The following is a 27,647-nucleotide window of genomic DNA, read 5'->3' on the forward strand; positions in this document are numbered from 1 at the left end:
TATCTCGGAATGAAGGATGCAACGGTTCTACGATGAGAGTGTATGAAAAAAAATGTCACATTGTGACGACTCTTTTTTATTTTACTTCTCCCTAATATTCATTTTCTTTTTGGAGGTAACTAATGAGTGATTGTGGAAAACAATTGAGTACCAAAAAGACAAGGGATGAACTTGAATGAAATGGGTTTGATACATTAATTTGGAGGATGGCGTGAAATTATTAGAACTGTTGGGATTTTTCTAAGCCTCAAACGAGGTTTGAGGTTCTACATCAAACAATTGATTGATATTAAAGAAAATAAAAAATTAATTATCTCAGTAGTACTGGTTTCAGAGGAATCAACTAGGTTCTAGAGATCAATATTAATTAGATACCCTAGGAGTATCTATCTATCTCAGCCATTAACTTGAGGCTAAGAGCTGTAATTTAACGCCACGTTGGATTAGATATTTAGGAGGTCAATGGGTTTTGACTGTTGCCGTACATCGAGCTGAGCTGGCAACTTAAGTGCATCGCGGCTAATAAATATTTTTTTCGTCATCCACGTCATCGAAAGCAATTTTTTATTTTATTTTTTAAAATTTTGGTTTGTTTTTTTTGGTTTGCTTTTAAGTCTCCAGTCTCCACCACTTGGGATATCTGCGCAGGGACCCATTTAATGCTCCGCACTGCAGCCTCTGTGTCGTCCCTCTCTTTTCAGTTTGGTTCGACGTGACGGGGTAGTGACACGTTATCGAATAGATTAATGCCACGTATAGATACCTTTATATGGTGTGTCAAGTCTGGTACACTTGAGTTGACCAAACTATATTCACGAACCTCTTTTAGAAAGATTGGGGACCACCTTTATGGTTCACTTCATAACCTCGTATCGTTGGTGCCTAGGGACCGTGGGAAGGATTAGGTCCGTTAGGATTTGATCCAATTTGATGCGGTGGTGCTTGGCCTTTGCTAACTTCAATGAATCTCCTACATCTTAACACGTGCCAAACGATTTCAATACGCCACGTGTTTCTCTCTTTTGGGTCATTCTTCTTTGAATTTCTTTCCATAAATTCAAAATTAGTTTTAATAATGACTTTTAAGAAATTTTGAAAAAACTGATCTTACATTTGGACAAAAATATAATTATTAAAGTACTTTATGAAGGAAGTAATTTTCGAAAAGTACCTCCTAAATATGTCCATCAAACTTGTATTACTAGATTCACTTATAGCCTCATACTATGAGGAATAACAAATCGATTCATGGTTCGTGTTGGATTCATAGAAAATAACAAACCTGTCGTATCACATTTTGATCAATATTAGGGATATTCCATGTTTTGATCAAATATTATGCATGTCCCCCACATTCTGGTAATGGTAGAGATACCCTTGTTTTCAATTTTGATTAGCACTGGATATCTGTACTCTTTTAGAGTGATGACATACATCCCACAGACTAACATAAATGATCGGCCTAAATATTTTTTTGAGTAAATTATTATTTTTTGAGTTAAATATGATGAAAATCCAATTCCATCTCATTGTTCATTTTAATTTTCAAACATGAAGATTGTAATTGCAGATTTTTCAAAGTGACAATCTCATTGATATAAAGTAGCAAGATCATTAATATTTTATTTTTAAAAATCTTACTAATTTATATAGTGATGATCTTACTAAAACAAGGCAAACTTGTGAGATTGCCAACTTTATAAACAATAAGATTATTATTTTTCAAATAAACATTAGTGATCTTGCTATTTTATATTAGTGAGATTGTCAATTTGAAATACTTACGATCTCGCTCTTTATGTTTTGGGAATTAAAATGATAGTGAGTTGAAATCGAAATTTCATAAAAAATTGATCACATTTTGAAAAAATTCTTTATATTCTATAAAACTACCTTTATGAATTTGTTTCGTTCTAGAGTAGTGAACCACAAACAAAGTGGATCTCATCAGACTAGATAAAATAACATCAAACAAAAAGATTGCAACATATAATTATTATAGAATTGTACTATTGTTGAATGTATGAGACATTTTCTTTACTTGGAAGTTATTTAATTAAGTTGGTGAGAGGAGGTGGGTTTGAACTTTGAAGCATATAATATTACTATCAAAATATCCGACAACTATCATTTTAAGTCATAAACACCATCCCTACTTACCAGCTCGGGTCCTTCCTCTTTTCCAAGCGTTTTGTGGTCATCGAGAGAGTTAGAATGAGAGAGAGAGAGAGAAGTGGTGGTCAAAGATATTGTGGGTGAGGGTGCGCACGACGCCCACTTTGGTTCGGCATGCGTGCTCTCTTTTGAGTTGATCAAAGTCACACGGTTGGTCATTAGATTTTATACTATTAAGTACTTAGTAATTTCATGGATACGTGTGAACTTTGGAAATCATGTGTACGGCTGTTTGGGTAAGAGTTCACTATCGAAGTACGATAGCACACTACCATTATAAAGATGTCTAAGTGATTCATATCGGGTATTGGGTTTGCATATCAAATAAGATGGGTTAGCCAATGATCAGCCGAAGAATCCTTTAAAATTTGATCGATACCCGAGATCCATATTGATCAATCATGCAAGGCCCGTCAAGTGATTGATTCATCCACTGTCACGAAAATTATAATTTAAATAATTTAGTCTGGGAAAAAAACTAAATAGATTGATATTTAATGAGTGTGATTATAAAATCGTGTAAAAAAATATTAGCGAATATAGAAAAGTTAATGTTTTTTTAATTATTCTCGATAGGTTTGTTAATGGATAGGATAAGACCCAACATCTGATTCCTTCTGATATGATAATTTCGGATAGTTTGGATTTCGATAAGGATCTAATCCATAAGATTTCGTATTGGATCGGATTTGGATAAATCATGTCCGATCCAATAGGTACTCGATCCAATAAAATGCTTGAAAGCATATAGATTATATGATATATATGTCAAGTTTTTATAAATTTTATATATAAAATCGAGTTCGGCTTGATATGGACCCAATCCAATTGTTATTGGATTGGGTTTGGATTTTAATATTAAGATCCAATAAGAATTCGATCTGATACTTATTGGATCAATCTCGAATCCGATCCTTATTGGATTGGTACAAAATTGACCTCGATCTGCCCTTCATAAGGACTGAACTCCACTATTCATATATTAATAAAAGGTCAGGTTCACGAGGTAATAAGATAGCCAAAGTGTTTTTTCTTATATGGACTAGAAGTTTCGAAATGAGCTGATTTTTGTGAGGAAATCAATCTATTTTGAAACTTCTAACCCCAGTTTACAAGTTGAAGAATTGTGGACCGTCAATTTCTAACGTTAATTTGTAAACCACTTTTGATGGAGTTAGAAGTTTCAGAATGGGGTGATTTTTTGAGAGGACGATCTCCTCACCAAAGAGATCATCCTCACAAAAATTCAACTCATTCCGAAACGTTTAGTCTTATAGGACAAAACTTTGGCTGCCGAGGGGTCTTTTAAAACTCCAATTTATTGATCAAAATTAAAAAAAAAAAAATCACCATTATTGGCATTTTTTCCCTCTTGAAGCACTTGTGTTTCAATAATTTCAAATACAAATTTACAAGAAGAAAAACAGATTCATTGAGTTCTATTTTGCTGAAAATTTTCACATGGAGATAGAGAGGGTACCAAGTAGGTTGAGGGACTGCTTTCAAAGAGCATTAATTCATTTGAGAAAGTTACCTAATTTACATTTCATTATTAAAACAGTAAAGAAACACACCAACACAATACAAGCAACCAAATACATAAACTGCTAAAAAGCATTTATTTGTCCACAAACATAGAATTATAACTATATTTAGAGTTCATCCTTGCCGGGTCCTTTAGTTGCCTTTGCTGAGGTCTTGATAGGATATGAAGCTTCCATGGCTAGACCACATATTCCCTCTTCATCAGCTATGCTGCGCTGCATTCTTATGTAACCTTTCTCACCCCATTCTGGTCCCCATGAGTTCTTCACTATCCAATACTTGGTCCCATCTAGAGTTGCTCCATAGCCCACAATCGCCACCCCATGATCTAGTTCTTTGCCGCAATCTCCCGTGAATACGCCCTGTGATCATAGACGATTCGATTCATGCATATAAATTAAATTCAAAAGATTGAGGCCATACCCCTCTTGAGCTAAAATTTTAGGTTGTTTAGATAAATGGGCCAAGATTGGTCTTTAGAATTAACAATAAAAAGGTCAGACTCTGACCCTTATTGGATGGGCTTGGATAGCCTTATATCTAGTCCGAACTTGGCCCATTAACACCCTTAGATGGACTAGAATGATACAAACCAAACCAATATACCAAGACATTAATGCTATAATGGTGTAGAAATTATACCACTATTGCCACACCAATTTTTGCTAACACCACCCTAAATATGTGCTAGTCTTTGGTGATTTACATATGAATTGGGGTGGCGTTAGCAAAAGTTGGTGTTGTAATAGAATATTTCTACTTAAATTCTTAAGCGAAATACCTCGGAGTAAAATTGGAAGTGAGAACCATCAGCGTCAATGGCAACAGATACAGGCTGATTAGCAACAGCTTTCGTCAAGGCATTCTCGTTGTTGGCAGGTACATTTTCATGTCCATCAATTGATACCACACGAGAATTTGCCTGCAAAATCAGAATATATTTATTCGCGTGTACACATCACTAATCAATCAATAATTTATACATAACTTTTTATTTATTTATTTATCATTGTAAATGAAATTGTTCCAATCCCCCACACTTTTTTTTTTAGATGACGGGGTGTCCGAAGTTATGTTTGACTAGGTGGACCTAAGAGCCAGGGTCGGAGCCAAGACATGTATGGGTCCCTCCCTCAGGCACGTGCAATGCTTGCACATCACACGCACTGGTTAAGTGAGGGTGCGCCCTCACGGGTAGTCCCAAGGAAATTATAATCATTGTTACTAGAAAGTGTGCAAATGACCTTATTTTAAATTAAAATTATAAAATACTTGTTTTACCCTCTTCCTTACCCAATCGACATCCTCGTGAATTTTTGTAAAATAGTTATTTGCATAATTTCAAAGTAGAAATAATGATTTACATATTTTCTTATAACAAGGGCATAAAAGGAAATTATTAATTAACTAATGTAGAAAATATACCATTTTGAAAAAAAAATAATTCTTTTATGGGTCATAAGAGGGAGGGGTACAACACTTCCCATGAGGTCACCTATCCTAGCACTACTTTCGACAGTTGAAGAAAATAATTACTTACTAAAATGGTATTTCAAAAATCTTTTTGGCACTTAATTTATGATATCAGAACCAATAATATACCGAAGAGCAAGGATGATTGTTACTCTGCTAGTTTAACAAAACCTAATTTACCTTATTTGCATCACAAGACCCATCTTCTGCTTTGTAAGGATAGTTTTCCTCTGTTGTTATCCCTCCATTTTGCTTGATAAATTCAAATGCTATTTCCATTAATCCTCCATTACAACCTTCATTTTCAGAATTATCGCAATCGACCAGCTCTTGCTCAGACAAAGAAACTAAATTGTTCGTTTTGATTTTGTTTATGCCCTCAACTGCAACTATAGTTGAGAATGCCCAACAACTTCCTATAACATCAACATGATCAAGTAAATCATAAGCAAAAGATCACAAAATTATAAATATTATTACGATGAACTAGAAGGTGGCGTGTGCAAAAGCACATGAAACCAAATGACCTTATTTTTAATTTAGAATATTGATGTAAAGGCTTTTGAAGATTACCTAGTAGAAATGATATTTCTGTAATTTTGAAAACTAAGCAACGTAATTACATGGGATAAAATTTTCTTGGTCTTTTATCAAAATGACCCTGATTATATTAAATTTAAGTATAAAAATGATGTATTTATGACTATTCAAGTTTTGGTATCGAACCACTTCTACTCCGCCTTCTCTCATTATAGTAGTGAAGATATAATTTAAAAGAGTAATGATAAGACAACTCCCCCATGTGGCATACTAAATCGGCTCCCTTGACATGACATGTGCTTGAACCGTATATTTTTACTCTCCAAGATATACAACTACACATATTTATGAGGATGTGCAGTTTTGTATCCCAAGGAGTACATATCTATGGTTCAAGCTCATGTCACGTCAGGGGAGTCGATTGAGCATGCCATGTGGGGGAGTTATTTTATCAAGATTCAAGTTAAAACCATTGGACCTTCAACTCTTACCTTGGGGAACACAACTACAATTTATAGAAATGTCATACATGCATGTATAAGTAAAAAACTTAAACAAAAAATTATAAATATTGTAACATAAAGTTAGAACCACTGGACCTTCAACTCTTACCTTAGGGAAGATTACTACAATTTATAGAAGTACCATACATACATATATGTATGTATGTATGTATATGTCACATGTTTGACATATGCATGCCATTGTAAAGCATATATACGTGATCAATATGAAACTTACCACATTGACCTTGATCTTTGATGGCGGTGACTGCGCCTTTCTTTCTCCAATCAACCGATGGCGGGAGGTTTTCGACCTTTCCATGCATGAAGCTCTCATTTTCATGTCGACCCCCTTGTAGCATCCTATAGTGTCTTACTTTCGATCCAGCGTAAGAGCTCCTGAATTCATGGTTTGTCATGGCCCCAAACTTGTTCAATTTCAACTTATAAGGAAGATCCTTTTTGTTGAATTTGTGAATGTACTTCACATTCTCCTTGAACACATTGAAACGCTTATGTTTCTCGGCGAGGTCCCGAGAAACAGTGTGATGGCTCCGCCACCTCTCGTATAAGTCCCAAAGACTTTCTTCTGATTCTAAATCCTTCTCAGTGAAATCGAAGCTAGTGACGAATCCAATAACGAGAGCTAACGAGAGAGCTACCAATACAAACTTCTTCATCTCCATGGCTTATGAAACTTGTGACTATTGGAATTGGTTTATATAAGAGAAGAAACGATGTGCCCCCAACAAAATATGGGGAACAAACAAGTGATATAAATGAAGATGTTGAAGGTGACTTGTGGGCGAGAAGAACAATTAATGGAGAAGTTATCAAGATGGGTGTTGAGAATTATTGAGAGGGAAGATATTTGATCTATACTTGGTCATGAAAGGAAGACCCTCTTTATGGTTTGTTTATTTATAATGAGATGCATGGAGAGGTTATCAAGCGCGCATGTGAACAGGAAAAACCAAAAGGAGAAGGTTGATTTAATTAGATATAAGCCCTCAGGTTTTAGTAAATATTTTAGATACCTCACTCCTGTATTTTGAAACTGATGACCTACTCATTGACCATAGTCTTCTATGCTAGTATTAGAAAATGACCGAAATACCCTTGTATTCAACCTCTGGCCAGAAACCATTGTTTTCTAGCTCTTCAATCTTTAGCGTATAATCTTAAAACATGATTTTTTTTTTTTTTTTTTTCTTGTAAAAAAAAAAAAAACCTCTCGAGTTTCCCCAAATTCCATCATTATTCAACACTTTGATTTATTTTGGAAATGTTATCTAATATAAGAACATTATTTATTTATTAATTTTGAGGGAATGTGTATTGAAAATAATTATTTAGTAAACATTTGATTTTTTGTGATATGATTGTGAATTTTTCATGGAATTTATTTTTCTTCCCAAAGCAATTTTTCACTCTCTGTAGGAAAATGTTTTCACAGTCCAAACACCCGGAAAATGATTTTCCCACCTCTAAATTTTATTCACTCACGTTTATGCTATCCTCAAGTTTAAATCTAGTTCTCTTCTTAACATTTTCTTATGAGTCATGATAATCTGACTATCCCACGTGGCACACTTAATCGACTCTCTTGACGTGGCAAGTTTGGGAACTGTAGATCTGTATGCTTCGGGGTACATATTTTTACGGGGAAGTATAGTTTTGTATCCAGATGTATATAGATCTACAGTTCCTGAACTTGACACGTCAAGAGAGTAGTTTGAGTGTGTCACGTCAAGTAGTCAAATTATCACGATGCTTTTCTTATTTTCATTAGTAAATGTTGGAATTCATTTTTCCAAGGAATTCACTTTTCCAAAGAGTTTTTATTCCCTTGAAAATGATTTCTTTGGGACCAAAAGCAAAGGTTAAAGATGAAAGGAGCCTTTGTCACGAAGTTGAATATATGACACTATTTCGGTCATTTTCAATTAGTCATGTCTAGATGACCACGGTCAAGGGGTACATCGTGTCATCATTTGAAAATATAGGAGGAGTTATGTCAAATATTCACAAAAAAAACTATGGGGTATATCTAAATCAACCTAAAGGAATAAAAACCAAAATTCTTTTAGCAGTTATTATGGTGTTTTAGAGGTAATATGATTTGTATGTTTATGTGTATTTTATCTCTAACACATGCCAAACACGCCAAGTTGTTTAACTTTGCTTATAAAGGTGACGACTTAGGAGGTCGTGGCGTCGTTAGGAGATTTCGATACACGATTTCTTGCAAGTGGGAATTAAAGTCCTTATAACCGTTCTGTCTTTTATTGGAAATAAGAACGCTTCAAAAAGGTTGTGAGGACGAATGCAAAACAGACAAAAATGATTTGTATGAAATGTGTGACTCCCAAGTTTGATAAACCCAGTCGAAGCTTGGTACATCGAAATCGAGCTGACTCGATTAAGTCATTTTGTCTTGCACAGGTAAAATTGATGCAGGACGAGTCACAGAAGACCATCATAAGGAGTCATGGAACCTAAAGAAAATAGGTGAGAAGACTAAGAGTCTGTTTGGATATACGTCAAAAAAAATAACTTTTTGACTTTTGAAAGTTAAAAATTTATATGGATTCATTTTAGAAAATTATTTTAAAAAAGAAAAAAATCCTTATTTTTAAAAAAATAAAATAAAATAAAATAAAATAAAATTTCTAAAAGTTACCTTCTTCGTAACTATTTTCTACTTTCTATCCAAACAGGCTCAAAATGTGTACCTTAACTTCAAATGTAAAACCTTGTGATCTTAAAATAGAATGACTATTATTGTAGAGAAACATTTTCCTTACTTAAATATTTCAAGCTTTAGTGTAACTCTAACACACTAAGGCTTGGACTCTATATCCTCTTCCAACTATCATTTTACAGAGTCAGAGCCCTTTGAAAGCACTCTTAACACACTCAAGTTGGGGTTCTCTAGTTTAAAATATTTTGGAGAGAGATAAAATGAGAGAGGTAAAAGAAGAGAGTGAGTTTCTTTCTCTCTCAACCTCTTGACGATAAAAAACGATGACAGTTGGAAAATATTTTACTGTAACTGAATTTGTGAAGTTAGTCTGATTAGTATGATTGGTGTGAAGACCCCTTGAATAGATAAAATGACTCCTCACAACAAAATGCTTAGTATACATGCCTATTTGTGTAGGAGTTGCTTACTAATGGATTACCGCATCAGCAATTTAACACCACAACCCTCTAGGTTCCACTGAAAAACTCATATCCAATATAAATAGTAATTAAAAAAATATATATTTTGAACTTGATCGATCTAAGGTTTTGAAAATAGATGGCTACCCAACTTCCACATAACTCTCAAACTTAAAATTGAAATTCAACGAAGAAAAATTAACTTTTTGTGAATTTGTTTTTCGAAAGTTCATAAAATTTTGTCCTCTACAGCCTTGAAGAATCAGATCATGTTTTTGTATGCCACTAACTGAGCCAAAGGACCCTTAGTAAGGGTGAAATCCCTACTAACTTGACTAGTCAGAATCATTATTGTATAAATTTGAATAGCTTATGACAAGTACTAGGCTTAGAATCAACGGCCATTTTAAGAAAATTGGTTCCTAGTGGTGACTTTTTTAGCCGCTCTGTATATGTCACCACTGTAGAATACCTTTTAATAGTGAAAATAAAATGTTTGCATTAAAAATACTATAATATCAACAATTAGTGACAACTCTAAAGTGGAGAGTTTATTTTTTTGCTACGAAAGATGTTGGGTTTTAGTGGCAATTTTTTTATTATCACTAATTGTTAATTTTAGCTACATTTTTTCGCCACTAAAAGGGTACACAACTTCATCACTAATTCCATGGCGGAAAATTTTGAGTTGGAGGGACTTATTTTTGGTCACTAAAGTTTTGGGGTTTTACTTGCAACATATTTGCATCGCTAAAATTTTGTTTTAGCTGTAGTTTTATTATTATCCTTTTTTTTTTTTTCAGCTAGAAACAATACATTTTAAGGCTAAAATGTAATAAATATACATGTTTTGTTCATGTAAAGTTGATGATACATAGATTTCTTACTTGGGTATTTGTTCATCATGGGCTTGGACACATCCATAGGCCTGTTTATAAAGCTCGTATAAGAAAAGATCAAATCCAATTTTTGGGCATCAAAATATTGACTTTATCAAGGCTTGGAAAGTGGGCCAATATTCATATATAGGTAAGTAGGCTTGGAAAGTGTCATGTGGAAAGCATAGGAAATTTGGGAGTTGGATAGCAACCTAACTCCCAGTAGTATGGGAGCTAAACTATTTTATTAATGGTAACATGTACGGGTGTCAATGGGTATCCATTTAACCAAAATCGAAAGCCTTGGTTTTGATTCTCTTTTTATTGGAATCAATTAGATTCGGGTCTAAAATGGAATAGAACCCATAGGACTTGGAACCCTTAAGTTCTATCTAATAGGTACTCAAAATCCAATTTATTTTGTTATTTCTTTTTACGCCTTACATGATTTAAAGTATTCTTTTATTTCAAAATTAACGTATATCATAAAAATTCTTCAATTTTTCATATAAATTATGAATAGGAGCTTAAAATGAATTATTTCTTCTAAAAACTTATTACTTTTAAAGATGATAAGTTTTATTTTTAAATATTTTATAAAAAAACATTTTCTTATTATTTTAGTTTTATTTTTGTTTATCGAGGGTTTCCCACGCTACGGGTGAGACTAATCCTAACCCTCCTCCCAAAAGTGAGTTGGGTCAACCGGACTTGAAGGGTGACCCCGAAGGAATTCATACTATAACAAATTATAATTAAAATTAATAATTTTATAATAATATATTAATTTTATTTTTTTAAAAAGAAGTTTATAATGATTTGAAATCTTTTTTATTTGACTCTTGAGAATTGGCATTTTCTGATAATTACTGTTCTGGTTCCAGTTATTTTGAAATTGGAATGAAAACCGAAATTGACATGAACCGGAATGTGAAAAATTCAATGCTTATGATTCTAAGAACCTTAGAACCGGATCGAACCCATAACCAGGAAGGGAAAGAACCGAAAAAAATAGCCCCATATCTATCTTGGGTTGATGCATTTTTACCTATGAAGTATTTAGATGATTTACCCATACCCCTCCAGGTTTTGGTCAATATTTGAGATACCCCTTTGTGTTTACAAACTGATGATATAAGCCCTGACTTGAGTCTTCTTGGAAAGATTAATAGAAAACAGCAAAAATGCTTTAATCTATATAAGTAAAGAGCCAAACAGCTTTGTTATGTTTTATTTTGCTGAAACTTGTCACATGGTGTTAGAGAGAAGATAGCAAGTAAGTTGAGAGCTTCCATAACACTAAAAAGAGTAGTAATTCATTTTAGAAAGTAACTTCTAAATTACATTTTTATTCTTAGATAGGTAACTAAAGAGAAACACTGATACAATATATAAGTAACCAAATACATTAAAATTACTGAAAAACATTTATCGAGCTATAACTATATTTGGACTTTGTCCTTGCAAAATGGTCCTTTAGTTAGCTGATGCTTTGATTGGATATGAAGCTCTCATGGCTATACCACATAATCCCTCTCTGTCAGTAACGCCACGTTGCATTCTTATGTAACCTTGATCTCCCCATGTAGTTCCCCATGAGTTCTTCAATATCCAGTAATCAGTCCCATCTTCAGTTGTCCCATAGCCCACGATTGTCATCGTATGATCTAGGTATTTGCCGCAAGGTCCAGTGAATATACCCTGTGATCATAGTCATTAAATTCAAAGACAAATACCACTCCCCTAATAAGCTTTTTCGATATGGGTCTCGAAATGGACTTTATATGAGTTCATTGTGTTCTTCTCGAGCTCAATTTTAATGTTGTTTAGAAAAACGGGCTGGGATTAGTCTTTTTAATGATCCATCCTTAAGCCTAAATGTGTTAACCCAAGTTATATTTTTGGCCCCAGATTATTCCTTAAGGGATATGAATTGAAGCTAACCAATACAGCAAAAGCATCAAAGGGATAATTATGTAAAACAGCTAAGTTTTCATTTCTTGGATCATTTTCATAATTAAGTTTGATTGATGTTCTAATTTAATCAAAATAATAAAATACCTTGGAGTAAAATTGGAAGCCAGAACCAGAAGAGTCTATGGTGACAGCTACCGGTTGGTTAGCAACAGCTTTCATCAAGGCATTCTCATCGTTGATAGGTACTATTTCATGTCCATCAATTGTCACCAAATCAGGTTTTTCCTACAAAATCAGATTTGTCACTTATTAATCAACTATATATATATACTCATGAAGAATGACTCACGGAAAAAAGGCATGATCCGAGAAGTTCAAACACAAAATCCAATGGTTGATATATATACTTGGGATAAGTGTCTTCGAGATGTGTGTTACCAAGATTGGGTTTAAACCACTACTGTTGGATCTTGTGTCTAAACAGTTGGTTTATCGTAGTAAATAAAAGGTTTCTATATAGCCCCATCATTGATTTTGATTAGAATTATTATTTTCAAAATAATATATTTGCTAATGGTGTTTGCAGGTTTGAAAATACTTACAAAAATAGTAAATTATTGCTTTAAAACCTTTTTGCTACAATAATTTCACCATACTTGAATCGGTAATACCTCAAAAAGGAAGGATAATTATTCTCTCTTAGTTTAACAAAATCTAATCTACCTTATTTGTGTCACAAATCTCCTGTTGTGCTTGATAAGGATAATTGTTCTCTGTTGTTATCCCTCCATTTTGCTCGATGTATTCAAATGCTGGTACCATATTGCCTCCCTTACAACCAAGATTTTCAGTAGTATCACAATCTACCAATTGTTGCTCAGATAAAGAAACTAAATTATTCGTCTTGATTTGGTTTATGCCCTCAATTGCAGCTACAGTTGCGAATGCCCAACAACCACCTGTAATATCAAATAAATCAATAGTAGATTTAAGTACTTTTTTTTAGAACACATCAAATAGTAGAATATATATATCTATATATATATATATATATATATATATGGGTCAGGTTCAAGGGCCATATGAGAAAACATATAAGAAAACTTTCGACGGTTAATAAAATTTTAAAATATGGGTTAGAAATTTTGGATTGAGCTGATTTTTTGTGAGGATGATCTCTATGATGGGAAGATCATCCAAAAAAAAAAAAATCAGCCCAATCTGAAACTTCTAACCCCATTAAAAGTGATTTAGAATGTGGACCGTCGATTTTTTACCAATTTTTATCACTAATTTGTAAATCACTTTTGATAGATTTAGAAGTTTCTGATTGAGCTGATTTTTTGTGAGGATGATCTTCTCATCATAGTGACCATCCTTGCAAAAAATCAGCTCAATCCAAAAACCTCTAACCCTTATTTTGAAAAATGAAAGTTTTCTTATATGTTTTCTCATATGGCCCTTGAACCTGACCATATATATATATATATATATATATATATATATATATATATAGAGTAGCGATCAATGGCCAACAGTTTGGCAAACATTTTGGCAAACACATTTTTCAAAACATGGGTTAGAGGTCTTGGAATGAACTGATTTTTGGTGAGGATGATCTCTATGGTGAGGAGATCATCATCAACAAAAATCAGCCCATTCCAAAACTTCTAACCTCATAAAAAATGGTTTACAAAAAATGGACGGTTCACGATTTTTCAACTTGTAAAATGGGGCTAGAAGTTTTGGAATGAGCTGATTTTTGGTGAAGATGATCTCCTCACCGTAGAGATCATCCTCACCAAAAATCAGCCCATTCCAAGACCTCTAACCCATGTTTTGAAAAAGTGTTTGCCAAACTGTTGGCCACGGATAGGGACCCATATATATATATATAGGGTCGGGTTCCTGCGACCCTCATTACGACCCCCTTTGCGACACATCGTTTTGTCTTATATGGGCAAAAATGTTTGGAATTGGCTGATTTTTTGTGAGGATGATCTCTATGGTGAGGAGATCATCCTGGCAAAAAATCATCCCATTCCAAAACTTCTAGACCGTCCGATTTTTGTTGAAAAATTATAGACCGTCCAATTTTTGTAAATCAATTTTGATGGGGTTAGAAGTTTTGGAATGGGATGATTTTTTTCCAGGATGATCCCCTCATCACAGAGATCATCCTCACAAAAAATCAGCCCATTCCAAACATTTTTGCCCATATAAGACAAACGGTGAGTCGTAATGAGGGTCGTAATGGGGGTCGTAATAACGCCATTCATATATATATATGTATCACACAACCAAATGAGGATGTAAACACTTAAGAAAATAAGGGAGGGTAGTTCAATTAAAAAGAAAAGAAACAGAATAGCTGTTATGCCAATCGAACATTAGCCAACACCACCCAAAGACTTAACCAACTAAGCTAGTTGGCATCTGCCATTCTTAGTTTCTTTTGTTATAATAAATGATTCAAAAAACACTTACGGGCCATAACTCATATATAATTTATGTTTCAAGACACTTACGACACTGGCCTTGATATTTGACATCGGTGACTGCACCTTTGTTCCTCCAATCAACCGAAGGCGGGAGGTCTCCCACCTTCTCATACATGAAGCTCCTATTTTGATGTCGATCCCCTCGAAGCATCTTGGAGTGTTTTACTTCCAATCCTGTATAAATGCTCTTAAATTCATCATTTGTCATGGCTCCAAACTCGTTCAATTTCAACTTATAGGAGCCATCCTTCTTGTTGAAGTTGTGAATGTATTTGACATTCTCCTTGAATACATTGAAACGCTTGGGTTTCTCGATGAGGTCCAATGAAACGGAGTGATTGCTTTGCCACCTCTCGTATAAGTCCCAAAGACTTTCTTCTGATTTCAAATCCATTTCATTGAAATCGAAACTAGTGACAAATCCCGTAATCAAAGCTAGGGAGAGAGCTACCAATACAAACTTCCCTATCTCCATAGCTTATGAATCCCAAGCAAAATGAAGATATTGAGAGGGAAGATGTTTGAACTATACTCAGTCATGCAAGTGAGCATCCCCTTTTATAATCTTTCAACATGTGAAAAACAAGAGAAAAAAATCAAAAGGAGAAGAGTAATTTAGATATACCTCCTCCAGGCTTAAGTGAATATTTGATATACCCCTTGAACATTTTCAAACTAATGACATATCCCTTGACCATGCTTTTTATCTGTTAGAGTAATCCAAAATAGCCTTGTATTCAACCCCTTTTACATGAAAACGTTTTATTTTCACCTCCAAGTTCTTTAATCCTTAGGTTGGTTTGGGAAAAAATTATAATTTTTTTTAATCAAATCCTATGGTGAACAAGCGGCAAAATCTGTTCATCAACACTTCCGAAAACTTAATCAATTATTTCTGAAAAGGATTTCGGCAGTAAGTTACTAAGTTGAATATGAGGATATTTCAGTCATTTACCATTATTCTTATTTGGAAGACTATGGTCAAGGGGAGGGTATAGAAATATTCACTAAAATCAGAGGGGAATGTCAAAAATATTACCCAAAATAGAAAAAAAAGAAAGAAAGATTCTTTTAAGAGGTTATTACGGTATTATTAAACATGTAAGAGATTTGTATCTTCTACTACTACACGTACCAAACATGCTAAATAATTTGACTTTGACCTCATCTTATTGAGAAGACTGGAGACAACTGAGTAGGTCGTGGAGTTCGTGAGCTAAGGGCCTTTTGAAACACGGGAAAAGTTTTTCCAAGTTGAACGGACCCATCTTATTTAGTTGACTCGTACGCGGACTGATGGGATTGGTGGACCCGGATTCTGTTGACAATTTAAGCAAATTTTTGTATCTTCTACTACAAATACCAAAGATGCCAAGGGTATGTTTGATTACATGAAAAGTGATTTTCTATAGACTTTGAAATTCATGAAAAAATAGTTGTAAAAAATAGATAGGATTGAAAAATCAAATTTCATTTTGTTTGATTTTATTTGGATAAAATCATGAAAAAAATATGAGAAAAAAGAAGAAGGGGGAGGAGGAAGAAGAAGATGAGAGGATGGGGAGAGGAAGAAGAAGATGGGGAGAGGAAGAGGGAGGGGGGAGGATGTGGCGGTGACGGTGGCGGTTACGACGACGGAAAATGAATTTCCATTTTCATGTGCAATTAAACACTTGAAAAATGTCATTTTCCATGTGCAATCAAACATACCCTAAGTTCTTTTGTTTTTCACCCCAGCATATGAAGAGGAGACGCCTCACAAGGAGGTCTTGAAGAGTTAGGTTATGGAAAAGTTTTTTTTTTCCAAACATGAAAATGATGGGAACAAAAAGACAAAAATCTATTTGAACGGAATGTATTAATTCCAACTTCGATGAACCTGTAATCTCAGCTCCCATTGACTTGTCTTATTGAATTGACTTGTCTAAATTGTCTTGTCTTGTGCATGAAAAATTACTTGGAATCTCGGCTCCCTTCGAGTGAGATTTCTTGTTTAACTTATTTGACTTGACTTGGCATTGAACAAGTTGGTTTATGTCTTGATCTGAACGACTTGGACTTGATATGGAGATCCATATAACATGATTTGAATACAATAGGTAGGTTCAATGTTATTCTATCTAAACGTGAATAGTGGGTTGGTTTATGTCTTACCATCAACTTATGAAAATTAAAAAAAATATATATGAGACAACTATCACATATGAGATTCACGTCTTCAATGCTATTCTATCTGGGTTGGTTTTTGGACTTGCTATGATCATCATCATAGTTGATGATCTGTAGATTTCTTACTTGGGTAGTTGTTCATCATAGGCTTGATACCCATCCGTGGGCCTGGTAATAAAGCCCATCCATAGAAGAAAAGATCAAATCCAATTGAAATTATCATTCATGGGTAAGTTGGCTTGGAAAAGTGCCATGTAGTATGGAAGCTCAATTATTTTGTTAATGGTAACATGGAGAAGTAGGGAACAGAAAAAAAATAGTCCATATTTATCTTGGGTACTAGTTACCTGTGAAATATTGAGGGTGATTTAGACATACCTCTCTGGGTTTTAGTTAATATTTGAGACACCCCCTTGTGTTATGAAACTGACGATATAACCTTGTAACTTCTGTCTTCTCTGAAAGACGAATAGAAAACAATCAAAATGCTATCATGCATAAATTTTAAAATAAAAGTGTAGAATAAAACAATTTTATTTAGTTCTGTTTTGCAGATGAAACTTGTCACATGGTGGTAGAGAGAGGGTAGGAAAATAGATTGGGTCGAAATCTTCCATAAATTTTCAGATGTTGTTTGCCCCCATCATAAAACCATAGATCCTTTGCTTCGGGATACACAAGAAAGAGATTTATGGTTCTATTTCCAGTTCAGGGAGTGAATGGGGGCGTTTGAAAAAAGAGTGTCAGATTATCGTTAGTCTATTTAAAAGAGTGGTAAATCAATTTAGAAAGTAACTTCTAAATTATATTTTTATTCTTAGAACAATAAAAAGAAACACCATTGCAAGTGTCGAATACATTAATTATTGAAAAACATTTTTTCATCCATAAATATCGAGCTATAACTTAACAAATTTATCCTTGTAAAAGAGTTCATTAATTAGCTGACGAGGCCTTGATTGGATATGAAGCTTTCATGGCTATACCACATAATCCCTCTTTTTCGGTCACTCCACGCTGCATTCTTATGTAACCTTGTTCTCCCCAATCTAGTTCCCCATGACTTATTCAATATCCAGTAATCAATTCCATCTTGAGTTGTTCCATAACCCACGATTGTCATTGCATGATCTAACTCTTTGTCGCTAGGTCATAGTGAATTAAATTCATAGACTAATACCACTCCCATAATGACCTTTGTCCCACTAAATATGGGCCTCATGTTGGACTTTATGAGTTCATTGTGTCTTTCTCGAGCCCAGGCTGAGATTGGTCCTTTTGATGGTCACAACTTAAGGCTAAATATTTATGATGAGACTTGTTGAATCGACACTTTTAGCCAAAGAGAAAATTTCCTAAATTGTGAACAACTTTTGACGAAATTCCCATTCTAGGTAACTATTCATTTTATTTCCCAAAACATGAATGATGATATGGCAAGTTTTTCAACTGACTATCTTGCACTTCTAAAGTAGTAGGTAGATTGCTGATTTTTTTTTTTTTTTTTCAAGTGAAAATCTCGCCAATTATAAAAGTGATGTTCTTCTAAGTTCACTATTTTTTTTTGGCAAGATTGTCACCTTGAAAAAAATAAAAAATATCAACGATCTAACTACTTTATAGCTGTGAGATAGCCACTTGAAAAACCCGTGATATTCTTATTCACGTTTTGGAAACTAAAATAAGCAATTAATTGGAATCGAAATTTCATCATATTCAACTCACGAAATGGTAATTTACCCTCAGCTAAATATCCAACCCAAAACTTAATCACGTGAACTCATTTTGAAAGTTAAAAATTTATATGGATTCATTTTAGAAAATTATTTTAAAAAAGAAAAAAATCCTTATTTAAAAAAAAATAAAAAAAAATTAAAATTTACTTTCTAAAAGTTACCTTCTTCGTATCTATTTTCCACTTTCTATCTAAACGGGCTCAAAATGCGTACCTTAACTTCAAATGTAAAACCTTGTAATCTTAAATTAGAATGACTATTATCGTAGAGAAACATTTTCCTTACTTAAATATTTCAAGTTTTAGTGCAACTCCAAAAGGCTTGGATTCTATATCCTCTTCCAACTATCATTTTACAGAGTCAGAACTCTCTGAAAGCACTCTAACACACTCAGGTTTGGGTTCTCTAGTTTCAAATATTTTGGAGAGAGAGAAAGTGAGAGAGGTAAAAGAAGAGAGTGAGTTTCTTTATCTCTCAACCTCTTGATGATAAAAAACGATGGCAGTTGGAAAATATTTTACTATAACTAAATTTGTGAAGTCAGTTTGATTAGTATGATTGGTGTGAAGACCCCTTGAATAGACAAAATGACTCCTCACAACAAAATGCTTAGTATATATGCCTATTTGTGTAGGAGTTGCTCTTACTAATGGATTAACGCATCAGCAATTCAACACTACAACCCTCTAGGTTCTATTAAAAAACTCATATCCAAAATAAATAGTAATTAAAAATAAAATTATTTTGAACTTGATCTAAGGTTTTGAAAATAGATGGCTACCCAACTTCCACATAACTCTCAAACTTAAAATTGAAATTCAACGAAGAAAATTAACTTTTTGTGAATTTGTTTTTTGAAAGTTCATAAAATTTTGTCCTCTACAACCTTGAAGAATCAGATCATGTTTTTGTATGCCACAAACTGAGCCAAAGGAACCTTAGTAAGGGTGAAATCCCTACTAACTTGACTAGTCAGAATCATTATTGTATAAATTTGAATAGCTTATGACAAGTACTAGGCTTAGAATCAACAGCCATTTTAAGAAAATTGGTTCCTAGCGGTGACTTTTTTAGCCACTCTGTATATGTCACCACTGTAGAATACCTTTTAATAGTGAAAATAAGATGTTTGCACTAAAAATACTATAATATCAACAATTAGTGACAACTCTAAAAGTGGAGAGTTTAATTTTTATTTTATTTTTGCTACTAAATATGTTGGGTTTTAGTGGCAAATTTATTATTTTTTTGTCACTAATTGTTAATTTTAGCTATATTATTTTCGCCACTAAAAATATGCTTTTAGTGGGTACAAAAATTCATCACTAATTCCATGGCGGAAAATTTTGAATTGGAGGGACTTATTTTTTGTCGCTAAAATTTTGGGGTTTTACTTGCAACATATTTGCATCGCTAAAATTTTGTTTTGGCTGTAGTTTTATTATTATCCTTTTTTTTTTTTCACTAGACACGATACATTTTAAGGCTAAAATGTAATAAACATGTTTTGTTCATGTATAGTTGATGATACATAGATTTCTTACTAAGGTATTTGTTCATCATGGGCTTGGACACATCCATAGGCCTGTTTATAAAGCTCGTATAAGAAAAGTTCAAATCAAATTTTTGGGCATCAAAATATTGTCTTCATCAAGGCTTGGAGAGTGGGCCAATATTCATATATAGGTAAGTAGGCTTGGAAAGTGTCATGTGGAAAGCATAGGAAATTTGGGAGTTGGATAGCAACCTAACTCCCAGTAGTATGGGAGCTAAACTATTTTATTAATGGTAACATTTACGGGTGTCAATGGGTATCCATTTAACCAAAATCGAAAGCCTTGATTTTGATTCTCTTTTTATTGCAATCGATAGGTACTCAAAACCAATTTATTTTGTTATTTCTTTTTACACCTTACCTGATTTAAAGTATTCTTTAATTAACGCATATTACAAAAATTCTTCAATTTTTCATATAAATTATGGATAGGAGGTTAAAATGAATTATTTCTTCTAAAAACTTATTACTTTTAAAGATGATAAGTTTTATTTTTGAAAAAAAATATAATCTTATTATTTTTATTTTTATTTTTGTTTATCGTGGGTTTCCCCACCCTACGGGTGAGACTAATCCTAACCCTCCTACCAAAAGTGAGTTGGGTCAACCAGTGACCCCGAAGGAATTCATACTATAACAAATTATAACTAAAATTAATAATTTTGTAATAATATATTAATTTTTTTTGAAAAAAAGAAGTTTATAATGATTTGAAATCTTCTTTTTATTTGACTCTTGAGAATTGGCATTTTCTGATAGTTACTGTTCTGGTTCTAGTTATTTTGAAATTGGAATCAAAACCGAAATTGACATGAACCGGAATGTGAAAAATTCAATGCTTATGATTCTAAGAGCCTTAGAACCGGATCGAACTGACCCATTGATGCCCCCATAACCAGCAAGGGAAAGAACCGAAAAAAATAGCCCCATATCTATCTTGGGTTGATGCATTTTTACCTATGAAGTATTTAGATGCTTTACCCGTACCTCTCCAGGTTTTGGTCAATATTTGAGATACCCCTTTGTGTTTATAAACTGACGACATAAGCCTTGACTTGAGTCTTCTTGGAAAGATTAATGGAAAACAGCAAAAATGATTTAATCTATATAAGTAAAGAGCCAAACAGCTTTGTTATGCTTCATTCTGCTGAAACTTGTCACATGGTGTTAAAGAGAAGATAGCAAGTAAGTTGAGAGCTTCCATAACACAAAAAAGAGTAGTAATTCATTTTAGAAAGTAACTTCTAAATTACATTTTTATTCTTAGATAGGTAATTAAAGAGAAACACTGATACAATATATAAGTAACCAAGTACATTAAAATTACTGAAAAACATTTATCGAGCTATAACTATATTTGGACTTTGTCCTTGCAAAATGGTCCTTTAGTTAGCTGAGGCCTTGATTGGATACGAAGCTCTCATGGCTATACCACATAATCCTTCTTTGTCAGTCACGCCACGTTGCATTCTTATGTAACCTTGATCTCCCCATGTAGTTCCCCATGAGTTCTTCAATATCCAGTAATCAGTCCCATCTTCAGTTGTCCCATAGCCCACGATTGTCACCGCATGATCTAGGTATTTGCCGCAAGGTCCAGAGAATATACCCTGTGATCATAGTCAATTAAATTCAAAGACTAATACCACTCCCCTAATAAGCTTTTTCGATATGGGTCTCAAAATGGACTTTATACATGAGTTCATTGTGTTCTTCTCGAGCTCAATTTTAACATTGTTTTGATAAACAGGCTGGGATTGGTCTTTTTAATGATCCAATCTTAAGCCTAAATGTGTTAACCCAAAGTTATATTTTTGGCCCCTGATTATTCCTTAAGGGATATGAATCAAAGCTAACCAATACAGCAAAAGCATCAAAGGGATAATTATGTAAAACAGCCAAGTTTTCATTTCTTGGATCATTTTCATAATTAATCTTTATTGTTGTTCTAATTTAATCAAAATAATGAAATACCTTGGAGTAAAATTGGAAGCCAGAACCAGAAGTGGCTATGGTGACAGCTACTGGTTGGTTAGCAACAGCTTTCATCAAGGCATTCTCATCGTTGACAGGTACCATTTCATGTCCATCAATTGTCACCAAATCGGATTTTTCCTACAAAATCAGATTTGTCACTTACTAATCATATATATATATATATACTCATGAAGAATGACTCACGGAAAAAAGGCATGATCCCAACAGTTCAAACACAAAATCCAATAGTTGATATTTATACTTGGGATAAATATCTTCGAGATGTGTGTTACCAAGATTGGGTTTAAATTGGTTTATCGTGGTAAATAAAATCGTTTCTATATAACCCCATCATTGATTTTTATTAGAATTATTATTTTCAAAATAAGATATTTGCTAATGGTGTTAGCAGGTTTGAAAATACTTACAAAAATAGTAAATTATTGCTTTAAAATATTTAAAATATACGATTTTGAAAAAAATTAGGTGCTTACCAAACTGGATATGGCATGTTGTAAAACCGTTTTGCTACAATAATTTCACCATACTTGAATCAGTAATACCTCAAAAAGGAAGGATAATTATTCTCTCTTAGTTTAACAAAATCTAATCTACCTTATTTGTGTCACAAATCTCCTGTTGTGCTCGATAAGGATAATTGTTCTCTGTTGTTATCCCTCCATTTTGCTCGATGTATTCAAATGCTGGTACCATATTGCCTCCCTTACAACCATGATTTTCAGTAGTATCACAATCTACTAATTGTTTCTCAGATAAAGAAACTAAATTGTTGGTCTTGATTTGGTTTATGCCCTCAATTGCAGCTACAGTTGCGAATGCCCAACAACTACCTGTAATATCAAATTGATCAAATAAATCAAATAGTAGAATTTATGTACTTTTTTTTATTTATTAGAACACATCAAATAGTAGAATATATATATGGGTAGCGTTCAATGGCTAACTTTTTGGCAAAACAATTTTCAAAACATGAGTTAGAAGTTTTGGAATGGGCTGATTTTTGGTGAGGATGATCTCTCCAGTGAGGAGATCATCCTCACCAAAAATCAGCCCATTCCAAAACTTATAACCCGTGTTTACAAGTTGAAAAATCGTGGACCGTCTATTTTTTGTAAACTATTTTTGATGGGGTTAGAAGTTTTGGAATGGGCTGATTTTTGGTGATGATGATCTCGTCACCGTAGAGATCATCCTCACCAAAGGAGATCATAATCACCAAAAATCAGCCCATTCCAAAACTTGTAACTCATGTTTTGAAAAATGTTTTGCCAAAAAATTTGCCAAAAAGTTAGCCATCGAACGGGACCCTATATGGGTAGCGTTCAATGGTAACTTTATATATATATATATATATATATATATAGGGAGGCGTTCAGCGCCCTCTCTTTTAACAGTCGTTTTAACAAAAGAAGTTCCGTCGTTGGATATATGGGGATTGGATGGTCGAGATTGCATTTGCGTTTAAGCTATGGATTTATGGGTTTTTTTACAGCGTCATCCCTCGGTTTTATAGTATTTAGTGCCACCTCCCTGGCATAATTAAAAAGTCGATTGCTGTTAAGAACAAAGAGTTCTCATCTTGTTCTCTCTAACAGCTGAAACCCTCACTCTCTCCTTCTCTCTCGCTCGAGCGCCATCTCTTTGAAACCCTTTCTCTCTCTCGCTCCGCTGAAACCCTCGAACCTAAACTGGTTTTGGTGGATTGAGACGAACAGTAGCCATAACCAGCTATATATTTCCCTCTGAAGTTTGAACACAGTGTGAACGCCATTGATGATAGCTCGTCTAGCTCATCGAAAAGACAGAAATACCCTCCGCTTATCTTCTCTTTCTCTGTTTTAATCAGGTCTGTCTCTCTGTTAATCTCTTTATTTAAACATCAATCAAAGATTAACGTACATGGGTTTTGCTTTTTTTTTTTTTTGTTCTTCTTTGATCCATGTGATTCATTCTGATAATTTGCAGCACCCAAGATAAGACTTTCGAAAACCCTAGGTCCCAAATCACACAAAAACAATATAAAATAATAAAAATTCGAACTTTTTGATTTATAAAGATGATTTCTCGATCATGTATGAATTTATTGGATCTGGGATCTAGGTTCGAGCGAGAGAGAAGGAGAGAGTGAGGGTTTCAGCTGTTAGAGAGAACGAGACGAGAACTCTCTGTTCTTAACAGCAATCGGGGTGGCACTAAATACTGTAAAACCGAGGGATGGTGCTGTTAAAAGCCCATAAATCCATAACTTAAACGCAGATGTAATCTTGACCATCCAATCCCCGTATATCCAACGACGGAGCTTCTTTTGTTAAAACGACTGTTAAAAGAGAGGGCGCTGAACGCCTCCCATATATCCCATATATATATATATGGTCCTATTCAATGGCTAACTTTTTGGCAAAACATTTTTCAAAACATGAGTTAGAAGTTTTGGAATGGGATGATTTTTGGTGAGGATGATCTCTACGGTGAGGAGATCATTATTATCAAAAATCAGCCCATTCCAAAACTTCTAACCCCATCAAAAATAGTTTACAAAAATGGACAGTCCATGATTTTTCAACTTGTAAACATGGGTTAGAAGTTTTGGAATGGGCTGATTTTTGGTGAGGATGATCTCCTCACCGTAGAGATCATCCTCATTCCAAAACTTCTAACTCATGTTTTGAAAAATGTTTTGCCAAAAAGTTTGCTAAAAAGTTAGCCATTGAACGCTATCCTATCTATATATATCACACAACCAAATGAGGATGTAAACACTTAAGAAACAGAATAGCTGTTATGCCAATCGAATATTAGCCAACATCACCCAAAGATTTAACCAACTAAGCTAGTTGGCACCTGCAATTCTTAGTTTCTTTTGTTATAAGAAATAAATGACATGGTTCAAAAAATGCTTACAAGCCATAACTCATATGTAATTAATATATATGGTTCAAGACACTTACCGCACCGGCCTTGATCTTTGACATTGGTGACTGCACCTTTGTTCCTCCAATCAACCGAAGGAGGGAGGTCTCCCACCTTGTCATACATGAAGCTCCTATTTTCATGTCGATCCCCTCGAAGCATCTTGGAGTGTTTTACTTCCAATCCTGTATAAATGCTCTTAAATTCATCATTTGTCATGGCTCCAAACTTGTTCAATTTCAACTTATAGGAGCCATCCTTGTTGTTGAAGTTGTGAATGTATTTGACATTCTCCTTGAATACATTGAAACGCTTGGATTTCTCAATGAGGTCCAAAGAAACAGAGTGATTGCTTTGCCACCTCTCGTATAAGTCCCAGAGACTTTCTTCGGATTTCAAATCCATTTCATTGAAATCGAAGCTAGTGACAAATCCCGTAATCAAAGCTAGGGAGAGAGCTACCAATACAAACTTCCCTATCTCCATAGCTTATGAATCCCAAGCAAAATGAAGATATTGAGAGGGAAGATGTTTGAACTATACTCAGTCATGCAAGTGAGCATCCCCTTTTATAATCTTTCAACGTGTGAAAAACAAGAGAAAAAATCAAAAGGAGTAGAGTAATTTAGATATACCCCTCCATGGTTTAAGTGAATATTTGATATACCCCTTGAACATTTTCAAACTAATGACATATCCCTTGACCATGCTATTTATCTGTTAGAGTAATCCAAAATAGCCTTGTATTCAACCCCTTTTACATGAAAACGTTTTATTTTCACCTCCAAGTCCTTTAATCCTTAGGTTGGTTTGGGAAAAAATTATAATTTTTTTAATCAAATCCTATGGTGAACAAGCGGCAAAATCTGTACATCAACACTTCCGAAAACTTAACCAATTATTTCTGAAAAGGATTTCGGCAGTAAGTTGAATATGAAGATATTTCAGTCATTTACCATTATTCTTATTTGGAAGACTACGGTCAAGGGGAGGGTATTCAAATATTCACTAAAATCAGAGGGGAATGTCAAAAATATTACCCAAAATAGAAAAAAAAAGAAGGATTCTTTTAGCGGTTATTACGGTATTATTAAACATGTAAGAGATTTTTGTCTGCATATGAAGAGAAGACGTCTAAGTTCTAACGAGAAGGTCTTGAAGACTTAGGTTATGGAAAAGTTTTTTTTTTCCAAACATGAAAATGATGGAAAAATAAAAAAAAGACAAAAATCTATTTGAATGGAATGTATTAATTCCAACTTGAATGAAGCTGTAATCTCGGCTCCCATTGAGTGAGGATACCTGTCTTACTGAATTGACTTGTCCAAATTATGTAAAATTGCCTGGAATCTCGGCTCCCCTCGAGTGAGATTGAACAAGTCGGTTTATGCATGTCTTGATTTTGAACGACTCGACTTGATGATATGGAGATCCATATCACATGATTTGAATACGATAGGTAGGTTCAATGTTATTCTATCTAAACGTGAATAGTGGGTTGGTTTATGTCTTACCGTCAACTTATGAAAATTAACAAAAATATATATGAGACAACTAAAGGCTAAATATTTAGGATGAGACTTGTTGAATCGACACTTTTAGCCAAAGAGAAAATTTCCTAAATTGTGAACAACTTTTGACGAAATTCCCATTCTAGGTAACTATTCATTTTATTTCCCAAAACATGAATGATGATATGGCAAGTTTTTCAACTGACTATCTTGCACTTCTAAAGTAATAGGTAGATTGCTGATATATATATATATATATATATATATATATATATATATATATATATATATTTAAGTGAAAATCTCGCCAATTATAAAAGTGATGCTCTTCTAAGTTCACTATTTTTTTTTTGGCAAGATTGTCACTTTGAAAAAAATAAAAAATATCAATGATCTAACTACTTTATAGTTGGGAGATAGCCACTTGAAAAACCTGTGATATTCTTATTCACGTTTTGGAAACTAAAATAAGCAATTAGTTGGAATCAAAATTTCATCATATTCAACTCACGAATGGTAAGTTACCCTTAGGCTAAATATCCAACCCAAAACTTGATCACGTGAACTCAAAACTCACACTATCATTTCATGTAGTAATACTAATCTAGCCTTATTTTTTGACCCCAGTTTGCTCCTTCAGGGATATGGATCGAAGCTAACCAATACATTAAAAGCATCAAGGGGATAATTATGCGAAAAGTCTATATTCTCATTTCTTAGGTCATCATTTTTCATAATTAAGCTTGATTAATTGTTAATCTAGTTTGATTAAAATATCTTGGAGTAAAATTGGAAGCCAGAAGAGTCTACGGTGACAGTTACTAGTTGGTTAGCAACAACTTTCATTAAGGCATTCTCATCGTTGAAGGGTACTGTTTCATGTCCATCAATTGTCACCAAATCCAATTTTTCCTACAAAATCATAGTATATATATATATATATATATATATATATATATATATATATATATGGGTAAGGATCCGTAGACACATAAAACTACAATGTTTTTGTCTTATATGGGAAAAAGGTTTGGAATGGGCTGATTTTTTGTGAGGATGATCTCTATGATG

General features: G+C 33.8%; 3 protein-coding genes across 3 annotated transcripts; all 3 read right to left on the bottom strand.

Annotated features, from left to right (window-relative positions):
• Nucleotides 1-3,663: 3,663 nt before the first annotated feature.
• LOC147405514 (vignain-like) lies at nucleotides 3,664-7,140 on the bottom strand. The gene is made up of 4 exons (XM_086433272.1): nucleotides 6,475-7,140; nucleotides 5,374-5,609; nucleotides 4,502-4,642; nucleotides 3,664-4,082 (listed from the first exon to the last, which is right to left on the bottom strand). Exons 1-4 carry the CDS (start codon nucleotides 6,920-6,922, stop codon nucleotides 3,828-3,830), a joined length of 1,080 nt encoding a protein of 359 aa, XP_086289398.1. The 5' UTR covers nucleotides 6,923-7,140; the 3' UTR covers nucleotides 3,664-3,827.
• Nucleotides 7,141-11,514: 4,374 nt separating this feature from the next.
• On the bottom strand, nucleotides 11,515-15,398 carry LOC147405515 (vignain-like). The gene is made up of 4 exons (XM_086432708.1): nucleotides 14,725-15,398; nucleotides 12,920-13,155; nucleotides 12,341-12,481; nucleotides 11,515-11,980 (listed from the first exon to the last, which is right to left on the bottom strand). Exons 1-4 carry the CDS (start codon nucleotides 15,170-15,172, stop codon nucleotides 11,756-11,758), a joined length of 1,050 nt encoding a protein of 349 aa, XP_086288834.1. The 5' UTR covers nucleotides 15,173-15,398; the 3' UTR covers nucleotides 11,515-11,755.
• A 6,077-nt stretch (nucleotides 15,399-21,475) lies between these two features.
• On the bottom strand, nucleotides 21,476-25,623 carry LOC147405516 (vignain-like). The gene is made up of 4 exons (XM_086432709.1): nucleotides 25,104-25,623; nucleotides 22,750-22,985; nucleotides 22,132-22,272; nucleotides 21,476-21,767 (listed from the first exon to the last, which is right to left on the bottom strand). Exons 1-4 carry the CDS (start codon nucleotides 25,549-25,551, stop codon nucleotides 21,543-21,545), a joined length of 1,050 nt encoding a protein of 349 aa, XP_086288835.1. The 5' UTR covers nucleotides 25,552-25,623; the 3' UTR covers nucleotides 21,476-21,542.
• Nucleotides 25,624-27,647: the final 2,024 nt, after the last annotated feature.

The sequence above is a fragment of the Akebia trifoliata genome, chromosome 3 (genome assembly GCF_017979445.1).
Source record: "Akebia trifoliata isolate Shusen 1 chromosome 3, ASM1797944v1, whole genome shotgun sequence".
NCBI lineage: Eukaryota > Viridiplantae > Streptophyta > Magnoliopsida > Ranunculales > Lardizabalaceae > Akebia > Akebia trifoliata.

Bases quoted from the DNA above. Each gene is read 5' to 3' on its own strand.
- LOC147405514 (XM_086433272.1), bottom strand. From the start codon at position 6,922: ATGGAGATGAAGAAGTTTGTATTGGTAGCTCTCTCGTTAGCTCTCGTT. The intron at 4,643-5,373 runs GTAAATTAGGTT...CTGATTTTGCAG, and splicing joins GGTCTTGTGATGCAAATAAG to GCAAATTCTCGTGTGGTATC. The intron at 4,083-4,501 runs GTATTTCGCTTA...CTATGATCACAG, and splicing joins ACTTCCAATTTTACTCCGAG to GGCGTATTCACGGGAGATTG.
- LOC147405515 (XM_086432708.1), bottom strand. From the start codon at position 15,172: ATGGAGATAGGGAAGTTTGTATTGGTAGCTCTCTCCCTAGCTTTGATT. The intron at 12,482-12,919 runs GTAGATTAGATT...CTGATTTTGTAG, and splicing joins AGATTTGTGACACAAATAAG to GAAAAACCTGATTTGGTGAC. The intron at 11,981-12,340 runs GTATTTTATTAT...CTATGATCACAG, and splicing joins GCTTCCAATTTTACTCCAAG to GGTATATTCACTGGACCTTG.
- LOC147405516 (XM_086432709.1), bottom strand. From the start codon at position 25,551: ATGGAGATAGGGAAGTTTGTATTGGTAGCTCTCTCCCTAGCTTTGATT. The intron at 22,273-22,749 runs GTAGATTAGATT...CTGATTTTGTAG, and splicing joins AGATTTGTGACACAAATAAG to GAAAAATCCGATTTGGTGAC. The intron at 21,768-22,131 runs GTATTTCATTAT...CTATGATCACAG, and splicing joins GCTTCCAATTTTACTCCAAG to GGTATATTCTCTGGACCTTG.